The sequence below is a fragment of the Gopherus flavomarginatus genome, chromosome 16 (genome assembly GCF_025201925.1).
Source record: "Gopherus flavomarginatus isolate rGopFla2 chromosome 16, rGopFla2.mat.asm, whole genome shotgun sequence".
NCBI lineage: Eukaryota > Metazoa > Chordata > Testudines > Testudinidae > Gopherus > Gopherus flavomarginatus.
This window is the reverse complement of record NC_066632.1, coordinates 8,064,209-8,089,071: the sequence shown is the minus strand read 5'-3', so window position 1 is coordinate 8,089,071 and position 24,863 is coordinate 8,064,209. Positions and strand designations below refer to the sequence as shown.

At 46.3% G+C, this 24,863-nt stretch overlaps 1 protein-coding gene across 10 annotated transcripts in view; it reads left to right on the top strand.

Moving 5' to 3' along the window:
* The window catches only part of EVI5L (ecotropic viral integration site 5 like), a 99,825-nt gene that overhangs the window by 14,186 nt on the left and 60,776 nt on the right, over nucleotides 1-24,863 (top strand). For 8 of the 10 annotated variants that reach the window (XM_050925824.1, XM_050925823.1, XM_050925816.1 and 5 more), the window contains exons 2-9: nucleotides 1,892-2,118; nucleotides 10,084-10,273; nucleotides 10,679-10,903; nucleotides 14,948-15,022; nucleotides 16,187-16,312; nucleotides 20,972-21,115; nucleotides 22,382-22,471; nucleotides 24,703-24,800. In XM_050925824.1, coding sequence (XP_050781781.1) covers nucleotides 1,937-2,118; nucleotides 10,084-10,273; nucleotides 10,679-10,903; nucleotides 14,948-15,022; nucleotides 16,187-16,312; nucleotides 20,972-21,115; nucleotides 22,382-22,471; nucleotides 24,703-24,800 — 1,130 coding nt within the window. In that variant the 5' untranslated portion in view covers nucleotides 1,892-1,936. Of the gene's footprint in view, nucleotides 1-1,891; nucleotides 2,119-6,184; nucleotides 6,253-10,083; nucleotides 10,274-10,678; nucleotides 10,904-14,947; nucleotides 15,023-16,186; nucleotides 16,313-20,971; nucleotides 21,116-22,381; nucleotides 22,472-24,702; nucleotides 24,801-24,863 lie in introns of those variants that run through there. The other 2 variants (XM_050925821.1, XM_050925820.1) reach the window with 2 other exon arrangements.

Genomic DNA, 24,863 nt, shown 5'->3' with positions numbered 1-24,863 from the left:
AAAAATTTTAAATTTACAAAATCCATAGATGAAAGGAATTCTGTGGGTGGGTATAAACTAGCTACATGTGACTTCCCTCTGTCTTGAAAAACTTAATTCAAATTGGCTTGCAAACACTATTCGATGTCACAGAAGTGTTGTCAGGATAAATATGCTAACTGTTGAGGGGCACTCAGATATCATGGTAATGGGAGCCATCTAAGTACCTAAAATAGATAGTATGGTCTGCAGCCATACATGAATTTGGGTTGTGATCTTGTCAGATCTTGCAAGTAATGGGAGTCAGGCCTGGTTAGTATTTGGGTGTAAGCCATCTATGGAAAACCCATGGTGCTTTAGGTCCATCAGTAGAGGTGCTGTCCCCTCTGAGTCCATGTCCTACCAGAATGCTAAAACATTGTCAGTATTCAAAGTTGCACCAGTTTAACTATAGGTATGATTTTTTTTTAAAAAACTAATTTAGTTAAACCAGTGCCATCAAGAGTTAATACTCTTAAATCTCAGGATTTATCAATTTGTGAAAGATAAAATAGGGTGAGAATTTAAAGCAGATTAACTGTTCCTGGTTAACTTGATGTGTGGATACTGTTATTCTGGATTAAGACTGCCTGATTCTAAATTAGCTTAATCCAATTCAGAGAAACTAATTTGGAATCTGGTACTCCTATTCCAGAATAAGGGTGTCTACACATGAAGTTAATCAGGAATAGATATTTCAGAATAACTCCTTGTGTGGACAAGCCCTAAATCTGGTTTATTGACTTAACAATTAATTTAATTAAGCCAGGTTAACCTTAGTAGACTTTAAACTGACTTAAATTTAATCGTGGCTTATGCATCAATTTATGTAAATTGGTTTTTAAACAACATAAAATTAAACCTGTACAAAGGGGCAGTTTGTTGCTGGAGATGTGATCCTTTCCTAAAAGCTCCCTTATGGTGAAAGACTGCAAAGAGTGGGTGCAAAGTCTGGAGTCTTGGGCCTCGGAGAGACCATGACAGACAGCTTTGGTTGAGGCCAACGTGGACATGAATCTCTGCAATGAGTAGCTGAGCCGTTTCTAATGGAAACAAAAGGGCATGAGACTAGACCTGGAGTGCTGAGTTGAAGATAATCTACTTTTCAGTCAGTACAATGTTGGGGTAGCATTAGGGCTATCAAGTGATTTAAAAAACATAATTCTGATTAATCGCACAGTTAAACAATAATAGAATACCGTTTATTTAAATATTTTTGGATTTTTCTACATTTGCAAATATATTGATTTCAGTTACAATACAGAACACATGTACAGTGCTCATTTTATATTTATTTTTGATTACAAGTATTTGCACCCTAAAAACCAAAGAAATACAGTATTTTTCAGTTCACCTAATACTTAGTCAGCCCGGTTAACATTGTTTTGATGGGAAATGCACTTTTTTTCTCACACACAGGGTGTGTCTCTCTGTCTGCCCTCCCTCCTTTCCTGCTGCCTTGCAGAGTGTTGTGAGACTTAACCCTTGAGCACTCAGTTAATTGCTAGTTCATTTTTAGCAGTAAGGCATTCTCTGGGAAATATCCCACCCTCTGACTACTCTGCCTCAACCAAGCTTCACAATCATCATCACTGTGTACCAGTATTAAATTGTTTAAAACTTTGTGTGTGTGTGTGTGTGTGTGTGTATGTGTGTAGAGAGAGAGACACTATCTGTCTGTCGTGAAAAAAAAATTCCCTGGAACCTAACACCCCCCCCCATTTACATTAATTCTTATGGGGAAATTGGATTCACTTAACATTGTTTCACTTAAAGTCACATTTTTCAGGAACATAACTACAACATTAAGTGAGGAGTTCCTATATAGACTTGGTGCTGTCCATGTGTATTGATGCTGCTTGTTCACTTCCAGATGAAACTCTGACTTTCCTGAAGGGTGTTCCTGTGGATTTTGCGAATGAACATCCCTGATACCCTCAGCCTTCCTGAGATGGCAAGTCCGGCAGTCAGCCCAGACTCTTCCTCCCACGAGGCTCTTTCTTCTGTCAACTCTGCGCCCGCGTGCTCCCCCACCTCAGATTCAGAGAACCTAAGCCCAGATGAGCTGGAGCTGTTGGCAAAGCTGGAGGAGCAGAACAGGTGAGGGAAGCTTTAAGTTCTAGTGTATCCAGTTGCTGAGGTGGCCAAGGCTGTTAGGTGGTAATTTATAATCCAAGAAGTCTGTATGTGCTGTAGTGTGCAATGTGTCATCACCTGTGTCTGAACCGTCGTGTGAAACCACCAAAGAACAATACTGCGAAAGTGCTCCAACAATGTATCTCAGCCCTGACCTGGAGGGATTGCCTCTTCAGGTGAAAGGACAGCTTTGCTTGTAAGGCCCATACCATCCTTAGCCTCACTCCTGACTATCAGTAAGACATCAGTTGTGACTGACACAGTCTTGTGCTAGTGGCAAGTGTATGCAAGCTTCCTTCCCCCCCACCAGCAGATCACTTCAGAGATCCCCCTGCAGCCAGAAGATAAATGATAGTGACCAAGAGTTTTTACTAAACTGGCTCACTTTTTTGCTTCAGTGATCTAGAGGTGAAAGGCCCCATATATTTCGGCCAATCACTTGAGTTACTCTGTCCAGCAGATCTCATTCTTTCTGATGTTTCATCTGTCTTGAGGTGCCTAGCACTTGCTCCATAGTAGGTGTCGTTCCAGTTAGGTAGCTGTTTACAGAACACCTCCACCTCACACAGTGCATAGTGTCCACAGTAACAGACAAATTATCTGATCTGCAAAACTGGGGGCTGGACATCTTTTCCCACTCTGCCTCTTAATCTGTAGTGTGAGGCAAGTCATTTCATCATTCTGTGCCTTGTTTTACCCATCTTGAAAATAGGGGATAATAGTACTTACCTTTCCCAAAGAGGGGTTGTGAAGCTTAATTAGTTTGGGCCAAGTTCTGCCCTTGGAGACGTGCACCTGAGTCCCCTTAAAGTCGACAGATGTTACCTCTAAGCATCCAAGGAGAAAAATTGGCCTGTAGCATTTGTCCTGGGACAAAAGATCTCTGGATAAAGGCAATGGCATCCTATTTCCTGATTAATTTAATATCTACCTCATCTTCAGTTTGATGGGAATGATTCCCTTGTTGGTTCTGTGTTTTTATAATACAAGTGAACGTGTTCTTTAACATCTGACCCAAACGCGAGAGGTCTGGATGCTGGAAGTGTAAAGAGCCTTGTTCAGTTCAAGTTTGCAAAACAAAGGGTTAAGGGAAGGCATCAACTTCCCTGTGAGATGTGGGTGTTTCCACAGCTTGTTCTTTTTTAGAATGGGGAGACTTTGGTGTTTACACGCATGGTAATTTAGCTCATGGCAGCTGGAACTTTTTTTGTCAACTGTCCATACAAACAGTCCTTGATGATTCTCTGGGAAACAAAGCAAATAGCTGCATTTTAACAAAGTACAAGAATGTTGCTGACACCTTATAATCTGCAGCCTGTTGGAGATAGGGATGTAAATATTGTTTTAAAATGTTAACCGTGTACGTGTAAACAATTAAAATTGTATCTAGGGCTGTCAAGCAATTAAAAAAAATTAATCATGTGATTAAACAACAATAGAATGCCATTTATTTTAAATATTTTGGCTGTTTACTACTTTTTCAAATATATTAATTTTAATTACAATACACAATACAAAGTATACAGTGCTCACTTTATATTTGATTACAAATATTTGCACTGTAAGAGAGTAAATTGTACTTTTCAATCCACCTCATGCAGATACTGTAGTGCAATCTCTTTATCATGAAAGTTGGACTTACAAATATATAATTATGTACAAAAAAACCCTGCAGTCAAAAATAAATGTAAAATTTTAGAGCCTGAAAGTCCACTCAGTCCTACTTCTTGTTCAGCCAATCGCTCAGACAAACAAATATGTTTACATTTGCAGGAGATAATGCTGCCCCCTTCTTGTTTACAATGTCACCTGAAAGTGAGAACAAGTGTTCTCATTGCACTGTTGTAGCCGGTGTCGCTAGATATGTGTGCAAGGTACACAAGAGTCATATGTCTCTTCATGCTTCAACCACCATTCCAGGGGACATGCATCCATGCTGATGATGGGTTCTGCTGGATAACAATCCAAAGCAGTACAGACTGAAACATGTTCATTTTCATCATCTGATTGAGATGCCACCAGCAGAAGATTGATTTTCTATTTTGGTGGTTTGGGTTCTGTAGTTTCCATGTTGAAGTGTTGCTCTTTTAAGTCTTCTGAAAGCATGCTCCACACCTTGTCCCTCTCATATTTTGGATGGCACTTCAGATTCTTAAACCTTAGGTCCAGTGCTGTAGCTATTTTTAGAAATCTCACATTGGTACCTTCTTCGTGTTTTGTCAAATCTGCTGTGAAAGTGTTCTTAAAACAAACATGTGCCGGATCATCATCTGAGACTGCTATAACTTGAAATATATGCAGAATGTGGATAAAACAGAGCAGAAGACATACAATTCTTCCCCCAGGAGTACAGTTACAAATTTAAATGATGCATTATTTTTTTAATGAGCATCATCAGCATGGAAGCATGTCCTCTGGCATGGTGGCCGAAGATGAGAGGGCCATACGAATGTTTAGCATATCTAGATTGTATATACCTTGCAACAGTGGCTACAAAAGTGCCATGTGAACGTCTGTTCTTGCTTTCAGGTGACATTGTAAATAAGAAGCAGGCAGTATCTCCTGACAATGTAAACAAACTTGTTTGTCTTAGCGATTGGCAGAATTAGAAGTAGTACTGAATGGACTTGTAGGCTCTAAAGTTTTACACTGGTTTGTTTTTGGGAGCAGTTATGTAACCAACAAAAATCTGCATTTGTAAGTTACACTTTCAGGATAAAGAGATTGTACTTCAGTACTTGTATGTGGTGAATTGAAAAATACTGTTTGTCTTTGTTTGTCATTTTTACAGTGCATATATTTGTAATAAAAAATAATATAAAGTGAGCACTGTGTACTTTGTACTCTGTTGTAATTGAAATCAATATTGAAAATGTAGAAAAACATTTCAATTGGTATTCTATTGTTATAAGTGTGATTAATCACGATTAATTTTTGAGTTAATTGTGTGAGTTAACTGTGATTTATTGACACCCCTAATTATATCGGTTAACTGCTGAGGCTGGTGCGGCTGGGGTTGGGGTTGGGGCTGGGGCTGGGGCTGCTCCAGCTGGCCCAGGGCTGAGTTTGTTCTGGCCATCGCAGTTGGGGTTACTAGTTAGAGCAGTTAACCTGTAAGACTAATGCTTACCAGTTTACCGTTTACTATCCTACATCCCTAGTAGGAGACAGAGGGAGTTAGGATCAGGATTTCCCAACCTTCTTACTAAGATGACCCACTAACTGCATCTTGCCTTTTTTCTGTGACCCACACAGGATCCAAATTCATGGGAGGGCCAGTATTATAGGCCAGCATTCTTCTACTCCTCTGCCAGCTTCTCCTCCTCCTTGCCCCACTGAGGGGGCACTGACCACCTTCAGCAACACACTTCATCCTGGCACTGCAACCCTAATCCCAGTCAGGTGCAGAGGGGAGGCCCCAAAGGCAGGATTAGATTGGAGTGGAAGGCCACCCACACTCACCCCACAGCCAGGCCAAACCTGAGTCACACTGCAACCCCATGAACAGCTCACAACTCCCAGAGCAGGGAGCCAGGTTCACCCCCATGGGACAGGAGCTGCTCTGGGGTGAGCACAGCGTGGGCTCATTCTCCTGTTCTCCTCTTTCCCCCCCCCCACCCCACCCCCGGGGCCTTTTCATGACCCATTAATGGGTTGTGAGCCACCATATGGGTTAGAGGATCTGTTAAAGAGGACTTTAATAAAGTTATTTCCTTAAAGTATCTGCCAAGGGCCATTTGAAATAGCATCATGTGCTGCATCTTACCCTGGTAAAAGATGGTCCAGATAATTCTTGCTTCCAAAAAAATCCCATCTCCTGTGCTTAAATGCAAATTTCAAAGTTTAAAAATAATTAGTTTAAAACTTTGATCTTCACTGTTAAACTTGTAGTGAAGATGAGCTAAGCAAGTAATTGATTATCTTCTACTCTGCCTTGGCAAGAAGCATATCCTGCTAACAGGAGATTCTGACCAAGGGCCCAGCACTATACCCCACGAGAACTAATGTGAATCCCTGTATGTGCACTCAGTATCAACCCAGCACAATGGCCCCACTGCCAACCTGAGTTCCATCCCCAGGCCTCTTCTCATTCTCCAGGTGAGAGTTTTTTTTTTTTCCTGAATGTAAAATGAATGGTTTTGTTAGTGAGGTCTGTTCTGATAAAACCATTCTGAGGGCACCAGAGTTGCTTTGAGGAAGTTCTGACCTCCTGTATAACACAGGTCATAGACTAGGTGATCACAATGGTACCTTTTAGCCTTGGAATCAGTGTCTGTTGGCTTTGCATAGTTCCAGCCCTGACCCCATAAATGCCATTTTCCTTCCTTTCATCAGGAGTGGGAGACTAATCTTCCCCTTGTAGCAGGAAGGGACTCTAGCAAACAATTCAGTCTATGATTCTCTGTCTTAAAGAATCCAGACCACAAAAGCAAATGCTTCTAGATCTCTGATTGCGCTATGGCAAGGATGCTGCTGGAGGAGGTTCCTATCAACAGGGTGACATCTGGGGGATGCAGTTTGTGGTGGGGAGGGGGAGGAATTACACGCTGTGAGGAAGAGGATGGGGGACACTGACTTTGTCAGGTACTGATCATCTGTTTCCTCAGACTTCCCTCTCCCTGTTCCTCAGCAGCCAATCAATCAGTCCATGATTAGATGACACTGAATCAAAAAATGACAGCCAACCCTTGCCAGCTGAACTTGAAAGCAGAAAGGTGCAGCTGTTGATAGGATGAACTCGTATTCAGAAAGGCATGAGAATCAATACCCTTTCTCATCTTTTAGAATGTCCCCTGAAACTATACTGTATCCCCTGGGCACTGAAACTTCCTCCATTCTGCTTCTCTGTGTCCCACTCAGCCCCATAATATGCCACATTGTTTTAATCAAGAAGGTGACTTTTCTTAAAGTGACGTTGAGAATTTTTAGAAAGGGAGACTCCTTTTCTGTTCAGGTTCATTGCTGAGCTTAATACTATAGTAAGGGTAACTATTAGTCTCAAATCAGGAAGTCACTCTACACAGCCCTAGCTTGTGCTGCAGATAACAAAAGCCACTTTCATTGCCCATTTCTTCCCCAGTAGGCATCTGACTCTGTAGCTCAGTTGTAGATTTCCTTCCCTCTCTGATTGCTCTGCGGGGGCGCACCTGGGTGTCCCTGAGCACATCTGATTTTTAGTTGCTGAATGTTTAAAAGGAAACACAACCAGCTCTAAGCTCTATTGTCTGAGTGACTGGAGGGAAAATGCAGAATCCTGATAAGGGTCCAGCAGCTTTGAACAATAACTCTGTCTTCAGATGAAATGGAAAGCAGAGGTCCTGTCTGCTTGTGGTGGCTGCAGATCAATGGTAATTCTAGCAAGAGCGTGGGTGATACCTCTGTTGTCCTGGCCAGATTGCAAATTGGGTTACTGTATCTTGCATGCTTAAAATTCCCTGTGCAGTTTAATTTAGCTCATCTTCACTTCCTGTCCTAAACTTGTAACATGGTGTTGCTGTGTGCTGTTAAACGCCTGCTGTGTCCCATCCCAGGGGTGGTAGCATTTCGCTGAAAGATTAAGAGCTCTCTTCTTGCTTTACCTTTCAGTTTCCTTGTAAGAAAGACAAGTTGGGTGAGGTAATAAGACCAACTTGTGTTGGTGAGAGAGAAGCTTTCGAGCTTACACGGAGTTCTCCTTAAGATCTCGGAAATGTACTCAGAATGTCACAGTTAAATACAAGGTGGACCAGATTGTTTAGCACAAGCAGTAAACACATTTCAAGGGACCATTCAAGGTGAAGTGGCCTGTTTACACCTCTCCAGTCATGGGGGATAGGAGTTGTAATAAACCATAAATCCAGTGTCCGTTCAATCCATGATTTTGTTTGTGTTTTGCAAAGTTATGAATGTGCTTAAATTTCCCAGACCCAAAGAAGAGCTCTGTGTAAGCTCGAAAGTTTGTCTCTCTCATCAATGCAAGTTGGTCTTGCTACCTCACCCACCTTGTCTCTCTAATCTCCTCGGACCAATGTAGCTACAGCAACACTCTGTAAAACACTTGGGTATCCTGAAATGTAGGGCCAGTATTTCAGCTGATTTAAATTGCCCTGTTGCTATTGACTTCAGTAGAGCTATGCCGATTTACACCACATAGCCTGCAATTATATTAAATGGCCATGTGGTGGCATCAGAAGGGAATAATGATTTTAATGTTACAGTAGCCCCAGCCAGGGTTGGAGCCCAATTATGCTAAGTGCCATGGACACACAGAGTGAAAGGAGCCCTGATTCTTCTTCTGATTCTTACTCAGATCTCCTATATATGGTCTCCAGATATCTTCAGTTACCATAACACCCTGTTGAGGGTCATCACTTTCTGAATCATTCACCTTTTAGTCTGATACCTTCTAGTTTGATCTCCACCCAAAGGCAGTTTTTCCAAGTTTTAAGTTTGATCAGAATTCCTTCAGGCCAGGACATGAGAGTTCAGCAGTGGAGCAAGAATACATAAAGCCACAGAGGAGCGTGGAAAGTATGTTCACTGATTAACTCCAGACTTCTGTTTTCCTAGGCAATGAAATGCAAAGGCCCCTAGCATTAGGGTTGTCAGATCACGGGCCCAGGAATAAGTGAACTTGGCTGTGTTGTACATAGGCTGATGTCAGTTTATTCTTTCCCTTATGAAATGTAAACTTTAATGTGGTGTATTCTAACAACGTAACATTAAGGTTTACATTTAATCTATTTTTGAAAGTAGTAATGTGCTGAATAGCCCCCCTCCCCCCCCCAGCTAGATTAAGAGGGGTATCAAAACAGATTATTAAAGTGACTTGCAAAAGGTGACATGCTGGAGTTCACGTTGCCAGTTAATTCTGACTGTATTTAAAGGTTGGTATCTTCCTTTGAAACAGAAGACAAGAAGAGTTAAAGAGCTTAAATTGGAAATTGACGGATTCTAAGATCCTCCCACAGGAGTACAGAGGGTTTGCCCTGGCCTCTGGTTGTACTCCTTACTCCTGGGGGAATTCTGCACCACTGCAAAATGCAGAATTTTGAAGAAATTAATTTTGCATGCAGAATTTTCTCTCTTCCCCCCCCCCCCCCGCCCAAAATGGACTGCAGTGCTGCTAGCCGCAGCTAGGGGCTGCTGGACCTGGCAGAGCTCAGCTCACAAACAGAAGACAAGACGGGGAGGGAACTGGAGGGTTCCCTGCAAGCCCTAAAGGAAGGAGGCAGCGGTGTGCTGGAAACTGTGCAAGCCTGGGACCCAGCATCAAGCTGTTTATCCTTCTGGATCCCTGTGCTCTAGGGGTAGAGGGTGTGAATGCCTGGGCTGGGGCTGGGCACCCACAGCTGGCCTCTCAGGAGGGCAGGCAGTGTGTGTGTCTGGGCTAGGGGGCAGGTTGCAACTGGGCTCTGGAGGGGAGAGAGTGTAATTGTCTGAGGTGTGGGGGTTGCCCTGCAGCTGGCCTCCGGGGTGGTAGAGGGTGAGACTGGATATGGGGGTGGTTGCAGTTGGTCTCTGAGGGGGTGTGAGTGTCTGGACTGGGATGGGACATGGCTGGGCTCTGGGGAGAGGAGAGGTGTCTTGCCCCCTGGCTGGGCTGTATAGGGGAGGAGGTAGAGAAACAGGAACTGCGTTGTTGTAGGAGTTTAACACTCTACTCCTGGGGAAAATTTTGCGTGTTTGTATTGTTATAGACATACTTGCTGAAATAATTGAAACTGGCATGATTATATAGTGTTATTTTTGCAAATAAATCTTTTGCAGAATTTTTAAATTTTTGGTGCAGAATTCCTCCAGGAGTAACTCCTGGTGCCTGTCCCCTCGGTGCTCTAGCTGCGTGCCTTGGATGGTTGCTTGGTTATTGCCCTTGTGGCTTTGCTTCATGGAACTTGGGAAGGGGTGGCAGTAGCTCTGGTCTCACCGTGGTGGTGGCATCTCTTGCAGGCTGCTGGAAGCAGATTCCAAGTCCATGCGCTCCATGAATGGCTCCCGCAGGAACAGCGGTTCCTCCTTAGTCTCCAGCTCCTCAGCCTCCTCAAACCTGAGCCACCTCGAAGAGGACACCTGGATCCTATGGGGGAGGATTGTCAACGAATGGGACGAATGGCGGAAGAAGAAAGAGAAACTGCTGAAGGTGAGGGGAGAGGGCAGGTTAGTGAGAAATTGAGAGGCTGATAGCGCAGACATCCCCATCCCCACCCCATGCTCCTTCCCAGCAAAACCTGAGATCCTTTTCAGGATCAAAGGTGGTTTGATTTCCTCTGTGGCAAGTCCTAGGACAGGGTTAGAGCCACAAACATTCTTTTCCTACTCACCCCCATATCTGTCCCTCTCAATCACTAGTGAGAAGGGATGGGCCCTTTTCAGGACTCTCTGCAGCATCCCAAACCCTTGCCCACAAGTGCTTCAGCACAAGCTCATGCAGAGGATTGAACTCCACTCACCCCGTGCGGCACAAAGAGGGGCCATATAAAATACCAGGATTTTGAAACATTCTCCCATGCTGCCTTATGATCTGCCATACCTTGCTTTTCGCCAGGAGCTCATACGGAAAGGAATCCCACACCACTTCCGAGCCATCGTATGGCAGCTGCTGTGCAGTGCCACAGATATGCCTGTCAAGAACCAGTATTCAGAGCTGCTGAAGATGTCTTCCCCCTGCGAGAAGTTGATCCGGAGGGATATAGCCCGCACATATCCTGAGCATGAGTTCTTCAAGGGACAGGACAGCCTAGGCCAAGAGGTCCTTTTCAATGTCATGAAGGTAAGAAGAAGCCACCTGTAATGGTCACATTGGAGGGCAGTATCTAGCATATGAGCAGACTGTGTATGTGAGCCATGGCAGCATATGATGCAAGCACTGCACTCAGAGTGGGTTACAGTCAGAAAAGTGACTTAGTGGAAGCTACATAAATTCCATTTCATTTTTTTGAATGCCAGGTCTGTAACAGAGTAAACTTTCATATGGGGGTGGAGGTGAAAACTCCAAGCCCTGTAAGGAGCAAGTCTTACCAGGAAGTTGTCTGAAGAGAGTTTGTGCTTACCTCAGGTTACGGTGTGATCCATCTCATTTCACTCACTGTTAGAACAGGGGAGGAAGCCTGGGCTATTAGTAGTCTTTAGCAAAGCATTCTAGGAGTCAGAGGAGTCTGGGCCCTAAAAAATACTGGTACTTCCTAGTCAGGAGGAGGGAGAGAGAGAGCGCCAGAGTGAGGGCTGCTTGCTAAGGGAATGCTTAGAGGAATAACACCAGGCAGGGGATACTGTCTGAAGGATCTGGGAAGATTAAACCTGTGGGTATGTACAGAATAAGGGGTTGGAGAGGTTCTCTTGTGTAAAGCCTGTATTGACTATGTATCAAAGATATTAGAGGGTCGATATCACTGAATACTTCAAGAGAACTGGGCTACAGAGCATTCTCCAGAGAGTATCCTCCATCTGTCTTCCCCATCATTTTCATAGTGTCCTGACCCATCAGTGAGAAGCTAGTGACAACTTCAGCCAGGGAACTCTCTTCCTCCAACCGCTCATATCCTCCCCAATGATGATTGACAGGATGAGGAAGACTTGTATCCAGCTGGCTCTGCTGTAACTTTATGGGTCTTGCAGGCCTAACAGGAACCTGGGTAACTGGTCAGTTTCATCTGTCTTAGGGAGATTGTATAAGAAGGGACCATGTATATCAAGTTGTACTTCTAGCTGTGAAGGCGTATTAAATGAAAACACCCTATCGACTGCAAATCACTGCAGCATGTTTTCCCCTTAAAACTCTGAGTGTGTTTTTGCCTGTTAAAGACACAGTATGAACGATGTTCAGATAAGGAAAATGGGCTTAGAAAGAGAGAGCTAATAAAACACCTGAGAAATGAGAGGCAATTACCCTTTTAATATGTTTCTCATTGCAATCTCGGGACCTTTGCCACAACCTGGGTGTCCGTTCTAATGTCTTGTTGCATAAATACAGTGGAGAGCTGTATACAGTGGTTTAACGCTCTTCAGTTTTCTCTGGTGAAATTATGGTTTTGGTGGCACATTGGTAAAGTGTCTTAATTATTAAATAATGGATGAAAGCACATCCATTCCTCTGGAATGTAAAGGTGTTGGAGTTTGAAGTCTTCTAAAGCACTTTGAGATCTGTGATGAAAAGTGCTGTGAAAGAGCTAGATATTCTCTCACCAAGAAGGAATACACCCCATGGGCAGCCACCATACAAACTTCCCCTGCCAATATGCTGCCTTGTTCGAGAAGGACTCTCGAGGGACTTCAGGGTCATCCAGTCTCCATAGCCCATAGTTGTCTCTGAGGCTCCCAATCAGAAGGTCAATTGCAGTGATGGTTTCTGAGTGCATGGTAGTCTACGACAAACCAGTTGAGCCCACAAGCTCACTTCCTGTGGCCTTGACACAAAACTGAGACTTCTGTGGAAACAGCAGAGTCCTGAAGGAGCCAATCCAGCTATGGGAGAACAAGCTGGATTCTGCCTCATGCCTGAACAGTATTGTTTGGTAAATTCCAACTGTAAAATCTCTGTTACTGGGGCCAAGGGTGGAAGCAGGGAGAACCCACTTGAACATCACCTGCCAGTGAGAGTTTGCCAGCACTGGTGGTTACAGAAATCTTAATGAACTTAGTGCTGGGAATTGAGCAGTTGTGATCTGGGAGCCCTTGAGGGACAGTAAATACAGCATCTCACATTTATAATGCACCACTCTTCTTTCTGTCCTTTAGTAGCCATCTTTTTTCAGCCTTACCTCCCAGAGGCTGCCTTGCATTAGTGGCATCACAAATGATACCTTAGTCACAAACATACTGACCATTACCCGGGGCAGCTTAGATAGGCTAGGAATATAAAGCTTTGTCTCCATGTGCATTTCACAGCAATTCTCTTCAGCTTTCAGGTTGAGAATCTGACCTTGAGCTGCTTTGCTATGCAGGCAGGTTTCTTCCCTTACTGGGACACAACTCCTCATTCTCATCAGCGGCTGTGAGGGGCCTGGCTTAAGCAGAGAACGGAATCCTTTAAATCTTAATGGGACCTGATCTTTGATTATGACCTTTTGCTTGTTTGTTCTTTTCTATTTAGTTTTTTCTCATGTCTTTGAATAACTATTGTGGGAAAGGCATAGATTGTCCCCACCCTTCCATTGAAGTTTTTTGTGGATTTAATTTAAATTTGTAGTGATAACTTCATTACATTCCAAGAAATCAATTCTTATGCACCTGCAGAGAGCGAGAGAGAGAGCTGTCTGTGCTATGGTTCTGTGGCTGGACTCTCATTAGAATACACCTCTGCCCCAATAAAATGCTGTCCTTGGGAGCCCAAAAATCTTACCGTTTTATAGTGAAACCGCGTTATATCAAACTTGCTTTGATCTGCCAGAGCGTGCAGCCCCGCCCCCCTGGAGCTCTGCTTTACCGCGTTATATCCGAATTCGTGTTCTGTCGGGTCGCGTTATAACAGGGTAGAGGTGTACATGTGGCTGCAGTTAAATGTCCCATGTGTGTTTTGGCAAGTGCACTCTTTCTACCCAGTTGCCTTTCTGACAGTAACTGGATGTTGATATAAGTTCTATTTCTTATCAGACCCTGCTATAGACAGTTAATGCAGCTTTATGGTATTTAAAGCACTACATTTGCTGGCTGCAATCCCTGGGCACAGGAGAGCACATTGTAGGCAGGCAATTTAATCTGAGATACATTTCTCTGCATGTGTGTGGGCTGGGGGGGAAGGGCGGGCTGCACAGAAACACTTAAGCTACTTCCTGGTCCTAAAAAGCAGCATCCTCTCCCAAGTTCTTTCCGCTGGCCTCCAACCCCCATGACCCTTAGTTTTGTTGCTTACTCCAGGCCTGCACAACATGCGGCCCATGTGGGCTCACTGTGCAGCCCGGGGGCGGTGAGTAGGCAAGCAGCGGGTGAGGGATGGGGGCTGAGGAGGTGAGCGGGTGGGCAGTGGCAGGGGGTGAGTAGGTGGGGAGGCAGGTGAGTGGGGGGGGCTGAGGAGGCAAGCAGGCAGGCAGTGTGGGGGGGGTGAGTAGGTGAGACAGGGGACTGAGGAGGTGAGCAGGCAGGCAGTGGCAGGGACTGAGTAGGGGGAGCTGAGGAGGTGAGCGGGCAGGCAGTGGCGAGGGGGCAGGTGAGCCGGCGGAGGAGGAGGGGAGCTGAGGAGGCAAGTGGTGAGTCGGTCGCTGACCTGTTCTGCTGATCTGGGCTGACTCCCATCCCCTCTCCAAGGGTTGCAGCGGTCTGGAGGTGCTGCCTTCCACGCCTTCCTCAGTCACACTTCATTCATTCACCAGGGCAATTGATTACAAAGTGGGAAGAAGATCTTATTCTACTTAACTAGCAAAAAGACAGTTTTCTTTTACCTTAATTATACTATCTTAGGGGCCCACTATAACATATTACCAAGGTTCAATACTGCTGTTTCAGTGGGGTGGCGCTGGGGAAAAAGGATTTGTTTCCACGAGGCGAGTGGCGCTGGGGGGAACTTGTTTTTGGGGGGGGGCTGTGTGGTGCTGTGGGGGGGTGTTTCTGCAGGCCAGGCAGGGCTGGGGGGTGTTCGGCAGCACTAGGGGGTGGTTTGGTGGGGCCGGGGGGGGTTTCGGCCCTCAGCTGTTTTCTTTGAAGTAATATAGCCCTCGCCGCTTTACGAGTTGTGTAGGCCTGCCTTACTTCTTGCCCTTATGCTCTCCTAAGTAATTTTCACTTGTGTCTCAGTATGTTCCGTCAGAGCTCTCTAGCTCCCCTGCAGGACTCTAGAGACCGCATCCCTGCCTGCGTCACACTTAAGCACTCTCTCTTTCAGGCCTATTCCCTAGTGGACCGTGAGGTTGGATATTGTCAGGGCAGCGCATTCATCGTGGGATTGCTGCTAATGCAGGTTGGTGTGAGTGGAGATCGTGTAGCATGAGATTATGCAGCACCTATCCCACCAAAGTTGCTAGCCCAAAGCTCTTCCCAGTTCAATTAATTGCTGTGGAAATGCCACAGGATCTTTAGCTTCCCGCCCCTCCGAGACTTGGCAGAAGGGACTTGGTTTAATGGCTCACTCAAAGGACCCCTGCCGCTTACTGTGCTGTCAGTACAAATGCAAACCCTGGGACCAGAGTTAGTGACCTTCTGGACTGTGAATGCAGCCAGCTTGAGCTGTGCTGACTTGTTTCTAGTTCTCTGCCATTTCTGGAAAGTGTCCTCTCTCAGGTGCCAGAGTGCCTTTCTTTAGAGAACAGAAATTTTCCATTGACATTAAGCATAAAATATGGCATCCTTCCTGCATTTGTGTAACAGAGCTAAGCCTGTTTAAAAGCCCAAATCCACCACCTCACTCTGTGAAGCACATGCTGTTGGAGGGTTTTAAGGAAGGACTTCTAAAGAAGAAAAGCTAAATACGGTACTTGTTTTGTCATGAAGCCCTGCTGGAAATGCCTCTGAAACACTTCACAGGTGAATCAACACACTTCATGCATCTGGCCAGGAATTTAGATGCTTCCTCTCATAATCAGCAAACCACTTGGCAAATGTTTTGAATATTCCTTTGTTTCCTCTGTGCTTGTTTTGACCCTTATCTCACACTAGTGATCCCTAAAGTTGGAATGAAAGAGGGTGGGTGGAGAAAAGTCATTGGGCCTCCCTTTCACCTTTTTAGAACCTCTCTGGCTCAGACTAATCTGTTCGTAAAGTCCAGCATAAATTTACTGTATGCTCTGTACAAATGACACACAAAATCAATGTAGACCTACTGGGGAGAAGAGGGCCCAGCATGGTAAGGTACTAGTAAGTGTGTGAGTGGGATTACATTCTCCACTGGGAATGTGTTTTTATGTAAGCAGTCGCTGACCAAGCTATTTTCCTGCTGTTTCCATGTGATCACTGCCCAGAAGTGTCAAGAGTCAAACCCAAATGTAACGTGTTGTTCTACCTAAAGCTGCTCCACCTCTCATAACAAGTGTTTGTCTGATCTATGTTAGAGCATCATTCTGGGGCGGTTCTGTGCCGGATTATGTTGCGAGACTAATGTGGGATTTGTCTCATTTTGAACTTGTAGATGCCTGAAGAAGAGGCTTTCTGTGTATTTGTGCGACTGATGCAGGAATATCGATTACGAGAGCTATTCAAACCCAGCATGGCTGAGCTGGGCCTCTGCATCTACCAGTTTGAGTACATGCTGCAGGTAAATACAGTGAGGAGACCAGAGTGATAGTAGCTTAGACAATGAGGTCATGTGGTCCAGAGTAGTAGCAGGCTAAGGGTATGTCTACACTACGGGATTATTCCGATTTTACATAAACCAGTTTTGTAAAATAGATTGTATAAAGTCGAGTGCACGCGGCCACACTAAGCACATTAATTCGGCAGTGTGCATCCATGTACCGAGGCTAGCATCGATTTCCGGAGCGTTGCACTGTGGGTAGCTATCCCATAGTTCCCACAGTCTCCCCTGCCCCTTGGAATTCTGGGTTGACATCCCAGTGCCTGATGGGGCAAAAAACATTGTCGTGGGTGGTTCTGGGTACAGCCTCACCCCTCCCTCCATGAAAGCAGCAGACAACCATTTCGCGCCTTTTTTCCTGGGTGAACTGTGCAAATGCCATAGCACAGCAAGCATGGACCTTGCTCAGATCAAGACCGGAATCGTGGACGTTGTAAACATCTCGTGCAGTCTGTGCTGAACCAGGACCTGCAAAGCCAGGCGAGGAGGAGGCAGCTATGGCAGAGCGGTGACGAGAGTGATGAGGACATGGACACAGAATTCTCTCAAACCGCGAGCCCCTGTGCTTTGAGATCCTGCTGGTAATGGGGAAGGTTCTAGCCATTGAATGCCGATTTTGGTCCCGGGAAACAAGCACAGACTGATGGGACCGCATAGTTTTGCAGGTTTGGGACGATTCGCAGTGGCTGCGAAACTTTCGCATGCGTAAGGGCACTTTCATGTAACTTTGTGACTTGCTTTCCCCTGCCCTGAAACGCCAGAATACCAAGATGAGAGCAGCCCTCACAGTTGAGAAGCGAGTCGCAATATCCCTCTGGAAGCTTGCAACACCTGACAGCTACCGGTCAGTCGGGAATCAATTTGGAGTGGGAATATCTACTGTGGGGGCTGCTGTGATGCAAGTAGCCAAAGCAATCATTAAGCTGCTGCTACAAAAGGTTGTGATTCTGGGAAATGTGCAGGTTATAGTGGATGGCTTTGCTGCAATGGGATTCCCTAACTGTGGTGGGGCGATAGATGGAACCCATATCCCTATCTTAGCACCAGGGCACCCAGTACGTAAATTGCAAGGAGTACTTTTCCATGGTGCTGCAAGCACTGGTGGATCACAAGGGACGTTTCACCAACATCCACGTGGGATGGCCAGGAAGGGTTCATGATGCTCGCGTCTTCAGGAACACTACTCTGTTTAAATGGCTGCAGCAAGGGAATTACTTCCCAGACCAGAAAATAACAGATGGGGATGTTGAAATGCCTGTTGTTATCCTGGGGGACCCAGCCTACCCCTTGATGCCATGGCTCATGAAGCCATACACAGGCAGCCTGGACAGAAGTCAGGAGCTGTTCAGCTACAGGCTGAGCAAGTGCAGGATGGTGGTAGAATGTGCATTTGGCCGTTTAAAGGCTCGCTGGCAAACGTTACTGACTCGCTCAGACCTCAGCCAAACCAATGTCCCCACTGTTATTGCTGCTTGCCGTGTGCTCCACAATCTCTGTGAGAGTAAGGGAGAGACCTTTTATGGCAGGGTGGGAGGCTGAGGCAAATCAGCTGGCCGCTGATTACACGCAGCCAGACACCAGGGCAATTAGAAGAGCACACCACGAAGCGGTGCGCATTAGAGAAGCTTTGAAAAAGAGTTTCATCACGGGCCAGGGTACGGTGTGACTGCTGTGTTTGTTTCCCCTTGATGAACCCCCCACCCTTGATTGACTCATTCCTTGTAAGCAACCCACCCTCCCCCTTCGATTACAGCTTGCTTAAGGAAATAAAGTCATCGTTTAAAAATCATGTTTTCTTTATTAAAAGTCATTATAAAAAGAGGGAGAGAACTGACAAGGTAGCTTGGGTGTGGTTTGGGAGGAGGACAGGAGGGAAGGAAAAGGCCACTAAAAAGATTTCAAAGTAATGACAGCCTTTTGGTTGGGCTGTCCACGGGGGTGGAGTGGGCGGGTGCACGAAGCTTTCCCTCATGCGTTCTTACACATCTGGGTGAGGAAGATATGGAAAATGGTGAGGGGTGAAGGTGGTTACACAGGGGCTGCAGCGGCACTCTGTGACTCTGCTGCTCTTCCTGAAGCTCCACCAGACGTCAGAGGATGTCAGTTTGATCACGCAGCAGCCCCAGTGTTGCATCCCGCCACCACTGATCTTCCTGCCACCACCTCTCCTCACGTTCGTCCCTCCTATCCTCACGTTGGTCCCTCCTGTCCTCACGTTCACTGGCATCTTTCCTATAATTTGCTATCACGTCCTTCCACTCATTCAGATGAGCTCTTTCGTTGCAGGTCACTTCCATGATTTCTGAGAACATTTCGTCTCGCGTCTTTTTTTTCTGCCGCCTTATCTGAGAGAGCCTTCGGGATGGAGTAGGAAGGCTTGAAAAATTTGCAGCTGCATGAGAGAGGGAGAAAAAAGGAAGAGAAGTATTTTAAAAGATACATTTTACAGGACAATGCTTATACTCTTTCACGGTGAACAACACTATTCACCTTACATAGCACATGTGATTTCACTACAAGGTCGCATTTTCCATCTTAATATTGAGTGCCTGCGGCTCTGGTGTTGGAGATCTCACAGACGCAGGTCCAGGCATCAGAATTCAGCTTGCATGCGGCCATGGTAAGCCATTGTCTTTTGGCTTCTGCAGACTTCGTATACACAGTGCCCTCCTTTCCCAAATACCAAGCAAATCCCATTCAGTGCTTCTTTCCTGTTAACGTGCAGCAGCAGAAACCACCCCCCCCCCATCCAATTCTCTGGGATGATCGCTTTAGCCCTCCCCCCACCGCGTGGCTGGTATCATGGAAGATCACTGCTAATCACCTCCCTTCCTTCCTTCTCCCCGCCCCCCCCGGGCCGCATGGCTGGTAGCAGGGAAGATCCCTGCTAGCCAAACACTAAAAAGCTCAGCGCCATTCCCCCTCCTCCCCCCGCTTGGCTACCTGCAAGGAAGGATTTCTTTTAAGCAACAGGCAAACAGCCCAGTAGGAATGGCCATCTCTGTGCCCTTAATTAAATTCCTGAATTTCAACCAGGTTACCATGAACGATATTACTTTCCTGCGGATAACACAACGAGATAAAGAAAGGATGTTGCTTGAATGCCAGCAATCATCGGGACCATACGCAGCTAGGCTTTGTCATGCAATGATACCAGACTACTTGCTACATGCATGGAGTGGTCAAGTGTCCTACCATGGTGGACAGAATAAGGCTGCCTTGCCCAGAAACCTTCTGCAAAGGCTTTTGGAGTACCTCCAGGAGAACTCCCTAGAGGATTTCCACTCCATCCCCAGACATGTTAACAAACTTTTTCAATAACTGTACTGGCCACGAATGCACCCCAAGTCCTCAGGGCAAATCAATCATTAAAAAACGCTTACTTTTAAACCATGTTTTATATTTACAAAGGTACACTCACCAGAGGTCGCTTCCATGGCTTCATTGTCTGGGCTACTGGCTTGGGAGGGCGGGGAGGGTAATTCCATCTGGATGAGAAAAAACTCCTGGCTGTTGGGGAGAATGGAGTGCTGTGTGCTCTCTGCAAGCCTGTCGTCCTCCTTCCTCCTCCTCATCTTCCCCATCCGCAGAATCCTCAGCCATGGCTGAGATTACCACCTCCACCTTCGGAATCCACGGACACAAGTGGGGTAGTGGTGGCAGACTCCCCCCCTAGAATTGCATGCAGCTCAACATAGAAGCGGCATGTTTTCAGCCCTGCCTCGGACCTTCCGTTTTTGCTTCTTTGGTTTTCTGGTAGGCTTGTCTGAGCTCCTTATCTTTCAGTCTGCCCTGCACTGAGTCCCTGGTGTGGCCTTTCTTCATCATGGCCTTGGAAATTTTTTCAAATGTTTTTTCATTTAGTCTTTTGGAACGGAGTTCTGTTAGCACGGAATCCTCTCCCCATATAGCGATCAGATCCAATACCTCCTGTGCGGTCCATGCTGGAGCTCTTTTTCGATTCTCAGGAGACTGCATTGTTACCTGTGCTGATGAGCTCTGCGTGGTCACCTGTGCTGGTGAGCTCTCCACGCTGGGCAAACAGGAAATGAAATTCAAAAGTTTGCGGGGCTTTTCCTGTCTACCTGGCCAGTGCATCAGAGTTCAGATCCCTGTCCAGAGCGGTCACAGTGGTGCACTGTGAGATACCGCCAGGAGGCCAATACCGTTGATTTGCGGCCATGCTAACCCTAATTTGATATGGCAATACTGATTTCAGCGCTACTCCTCTCGTCGGGGAGGAGTACAGAAACCTGTTTAAAGAGCCCTTTATATCGATATAAAGGGCCTCGTTGTGTGGACGGGTGCAGCGTTAAATCAGTATGAACGCGTAGTGTAGACCAGGCCTCAGTATGGGGGACTGGCCAGTGGTTTCTTTGTGCACATAATGGTCTGTGAATCCAGGCTGGAGAAGTCTGGCTCCTTTCCAGATTCCCCTGGGAGTGTTAGAGAAGACCGGGGCTGTTAATGGAATTGGTTCCTGCAATGGAATTCTTAGCTCTAACAGTTGAGAGCCTCCTCTGGCCAAGAGACTCCCATAGCCCAGAGGGGATGGTGGGACCCAGTTGGCTGTGATTATCAGCGGTAGTAAAATATCTGCTATGTCTTTCTCATATTTAGGAGCAGCTGCCTGAGCTGAACATCCACTTTCGCTCCCAGAGTTTCCTCACCTCCATGTACTCATCATCCTGGTTTCTCACCCTCTTCCTCACGACCTTCCCTTTGCCTGTTGCCACCCGAGTGTTTGACATCTTCATGTATGAGGTAAAGTGCTTTATTCCAGGACGACTGGGGGCATGAGTATGGGCTCACAGGGAATTCTGATATTGCTTTTCTCAGTGCAGTGTTCAAAGGCAACGATGCCAGCATCTGGGAGGGATTAATTAAGAACAAGATAAATCATTTTAAAAAGACACCAGCTGCATTTTCTGCTTGAATAGAAGAACGTCATTAGATCTTGCTTAGGCTGCCTTGTAAAATAAGAAAGGGGTTTCCCTGCTACACAGTGCTCGATGTGTTTAAAAACCTGTGTCCTGATTTTCTTTTTTCCAGTGACACTGAGCACCCCAGACTCCCACTGAATCTCTTTTGTTCTTGGGCGACTGCTGATTTTCAGTGTAATCTCGTCTAATGATTAGCCCTGATGGACCAACAAGGGGAATTGCTTAGTGACAGGAGCCCTATACTGCAATTCACTGAGTCTGGCCCCTATTGGCTGAAGTATCCTTGGGCCATATGTGTGTGGCTAGCTGTTGTGTGTGTAAATTGGAGTCATTTCTATGCTAGCGGTGGCCAAACTGCAACACGTGGAGTTGTGGGGAGATAAGTCCTAGTCAGGCTTCTTGAGCTGAGGAGTCTTGCTAGGGTGACCAGAGAGCAAATGTGAAAAATCGGGACGGGGTGGGGGGGTAATAGGAGTTTATATAAGAAAAAGACCCCAAATTTGGGATTCTCTATAAAATCGGGACATCTGGTCACCCTAGGTCTAGCTGAGCAGACCTGCACTCAGGATGAGGTATTTGCATATTCCCATTTTCCACAAGTTAGTTGTTTGCCCTCCCTGAGCCTGGCAAGTTGCCTTTAGGGACCATTGAGCTGGTCAGAGTTTGGGTTCCCCACACAGTATGTGCAGATTTGAGATGTAAGCTTTAACTTCTAGCTGATCCTAAGGAAACTGACACAATTTTCCCCCAGTGAGGCTTTTGCGTGACCCACTAGAAATTCAGGGCCTAATTCACAGTTATGCTAAAGGCCCCTCTATGTGGCTCTGGCAGTGAAGTTCCTGTATCATCATTGCTTTGGCAGGGTAAAGGGAGCTTAGTGTGGGCATAAATTACATTTACTTTAAGGCTCTTTTTATTGCCAGAGTGATATCTGGGCCCGGTTGTAAATGAGAATCAGGCCTCAGGTGCCTTTCCCTGTCGTCGTCCTCTCTGCATCTCAGAGCTTGGGCACCTAATTTTTATTGCACTCTCAAATGCCACGTGAGCCTTGTGTCAGGGGCTGAAACTTCTCTGTGCTTCGCCATAGGGGCTGGAGATCGTCTTCCGTGTGGGGATGGCCCTCCTGCAGTTCAACCAGGCAGAGCTGATGCAGCTGGATATGGAGGGGATGTCTCAGGTCAGAGCAGCTCCGCATTGCACTCAAACTGCCCTCTAGGGAGGGATTTATACTTCAGCCATGCAGTTGTGGTAGAAAGAGCCCCACCAAATTCACGGTCCATTTTGGTCAATTTCACGGTCATAGGATTTTAGAAATCGTAAATTTCATGATTTCACCTATTCAAATCTGAAATTTCATGGTGTTGTAATTGTAATGGTCCTGACACACAAAGGAGTTGTGGAGGGGGATTGCAAGGTTATAGTACAGGGGGGGTTGTGATACTGCTACCCTGACTTCTGCACTACTGCTGGTGGCAGCACTGCCTTCTGAGCTGGAGAGTGATGGCTGCTGGCCAGGAAGTAAGGGTGACATGATATGGTATTGCCACCCTTATTTCTGTGCTGCTGTTGGCAGGGGGGCTGCCTTCAGAGCTGGGCGCTTGGCCAACAGCCATCACTCTCCAGCTGCCCAGTTCTGAAAGCAGTGCAGAAGTAAGGGCAATACCATGACACTCCCCCTCCTGAAATAACCTTGCAGTGCCCCTGCAACGCCCTTTTGGGTCAGGACCCCCGATTTCTACTCAGTGAAATCTGTATAGTACATGTTAAAAGCACACAAGACCAGATTGCATGAGGGGAGCCAGATTTCAGTCTGTCACATTTTTCATGGCTAGGAATTTGGTAGGGCCTTACCCATAATCCTGTTGAGCTCTGATTGGCTGGCCATGCCCAGTGTATAAATAGAAGATGCCCTGTATAACTCCCAAAGTCAGCCCATTTCCTAGTGACTGGCCCATGCATCAGCGCAGAGTGGGCTGAAGCTCTTGTGGTGTGACACTGCTCTGTGTAACACTGGTGGGCTTCCAGCCTTGAAGAGGCTCATCCTGCCATGCTTCTGAAACTCAGTGTGCCAGAAGTCTGACCAGCCTCTTACATCCTGCCACCCTCTAGTCCCAGTCTAGCCCAGAACCTGAGTCTGACCAGCCTCTTACATCCTGCCACCCTCTAGTCCCAGTCTAGCCCAGAACCTGAGTCCAGATCTTTATGAAAAGTGAATTTAAGCAACTTCTACAGGCAGTTTCCTTTTTCCTCATGCACAATTTCAAAGGTGAGATGTGAAAGAATCCCCAGTAGATATTCTGACTCTCCAAACGGTGAAATAGTTGCCTGCAATGTGTAAGATTTATCCCAGCAGTGCCATGCACAGGGTTAATCTTACAGCCCTGTGACTCTTGTTCTGCTTAGACTGCAGATGATGCAGTGCCAACCTCTTGGCTGCATGGGACCCACTGCTGAGTCCAAGCAATTGGTGGGAAAGGCGAATAAAACAATTGCATCACAAGAGAATGCATTACTGTGTTAAATACAATTGGGCTTTGTGAGCCTGGCCCAACAGCGGTTACAGCTCTAACTCGCTGTGCTGTCCATGTCATGCACCAGACAGAAGGTGAAGAAGCGCTTTCAGGCCTGCTTAGACTGCAGAGTAATTTTCCTTTCAGTCCCCCTGCAGCCTGGGCACTATGAGGCATAACTTTCAGTTATTCTGTTGAATTTGAGATGTCCCAAGACCAACCACATGAACATCCTCTGTGTGTTTGAAGCTGACAGTATTAGATAAGCTCCTGTGCCTACAAGTCATGTCATCTGCCTGTGCCTCAGTTTCCCCTAACTCACCCCTCTGATATTAAGATAAGAACTATAAAAATGCCAAGAGTGGTGCATTGTCCATGCTGCCCTGGGAGCCAGTTCATGAACCTGGGCCATAAATGGGGGAAGGGGTATAATCCCCTCCAGAATTCCTAGAAATACCCTCCTGTTTTTATCTCTTCCCCCCCCCGCCCCCCACTGACTCCAGACATCCAGCTTCTTCTCATGAAGCTGTGCTCCCCACGCTTTTCCCTGGCTGCTGAAGCTGGAACTTTGGAGGCTTTCCAGATACTGAACATACCCAAGTGCTGCTCAGGAAGAGTCCCACGTTCCACAGGTGCACTTGAAACACTCAGGTCTGAAACCCCAAGGAACTAATCACTAGTAAGAGACTTCTAGTGATTGCTCAAGAAGGTCAGAAACCACTAGAGCCCAGGTAGCACAGGGAAGGCAAGTTCCTGGGCTGTCTGCTCTGGCTTGAGAGGGGAAGCAAGTACTGAATGAAGAGGATGGGAGGAGATTTGAGGAGAGTGGGTAGAATTTATTAGAGTGCTCAAAAGGGACTCGGAGAAATGCATCCTGCCCTCTGCTCCCTTTCCACAGTATTTCCAGAAAGTGATTCCTCATCAGTTCGACAGTTGCCCGGACAAGTTGATCCTGAAGGCATATCAGGTCAAATACAACCCTAAGAAAATGAAGAGGTAAGTTTGCTCCCTCACTCTGTGAAAGATCCTAGACAGGCAACTGGCAGAAAAATCTCTCCC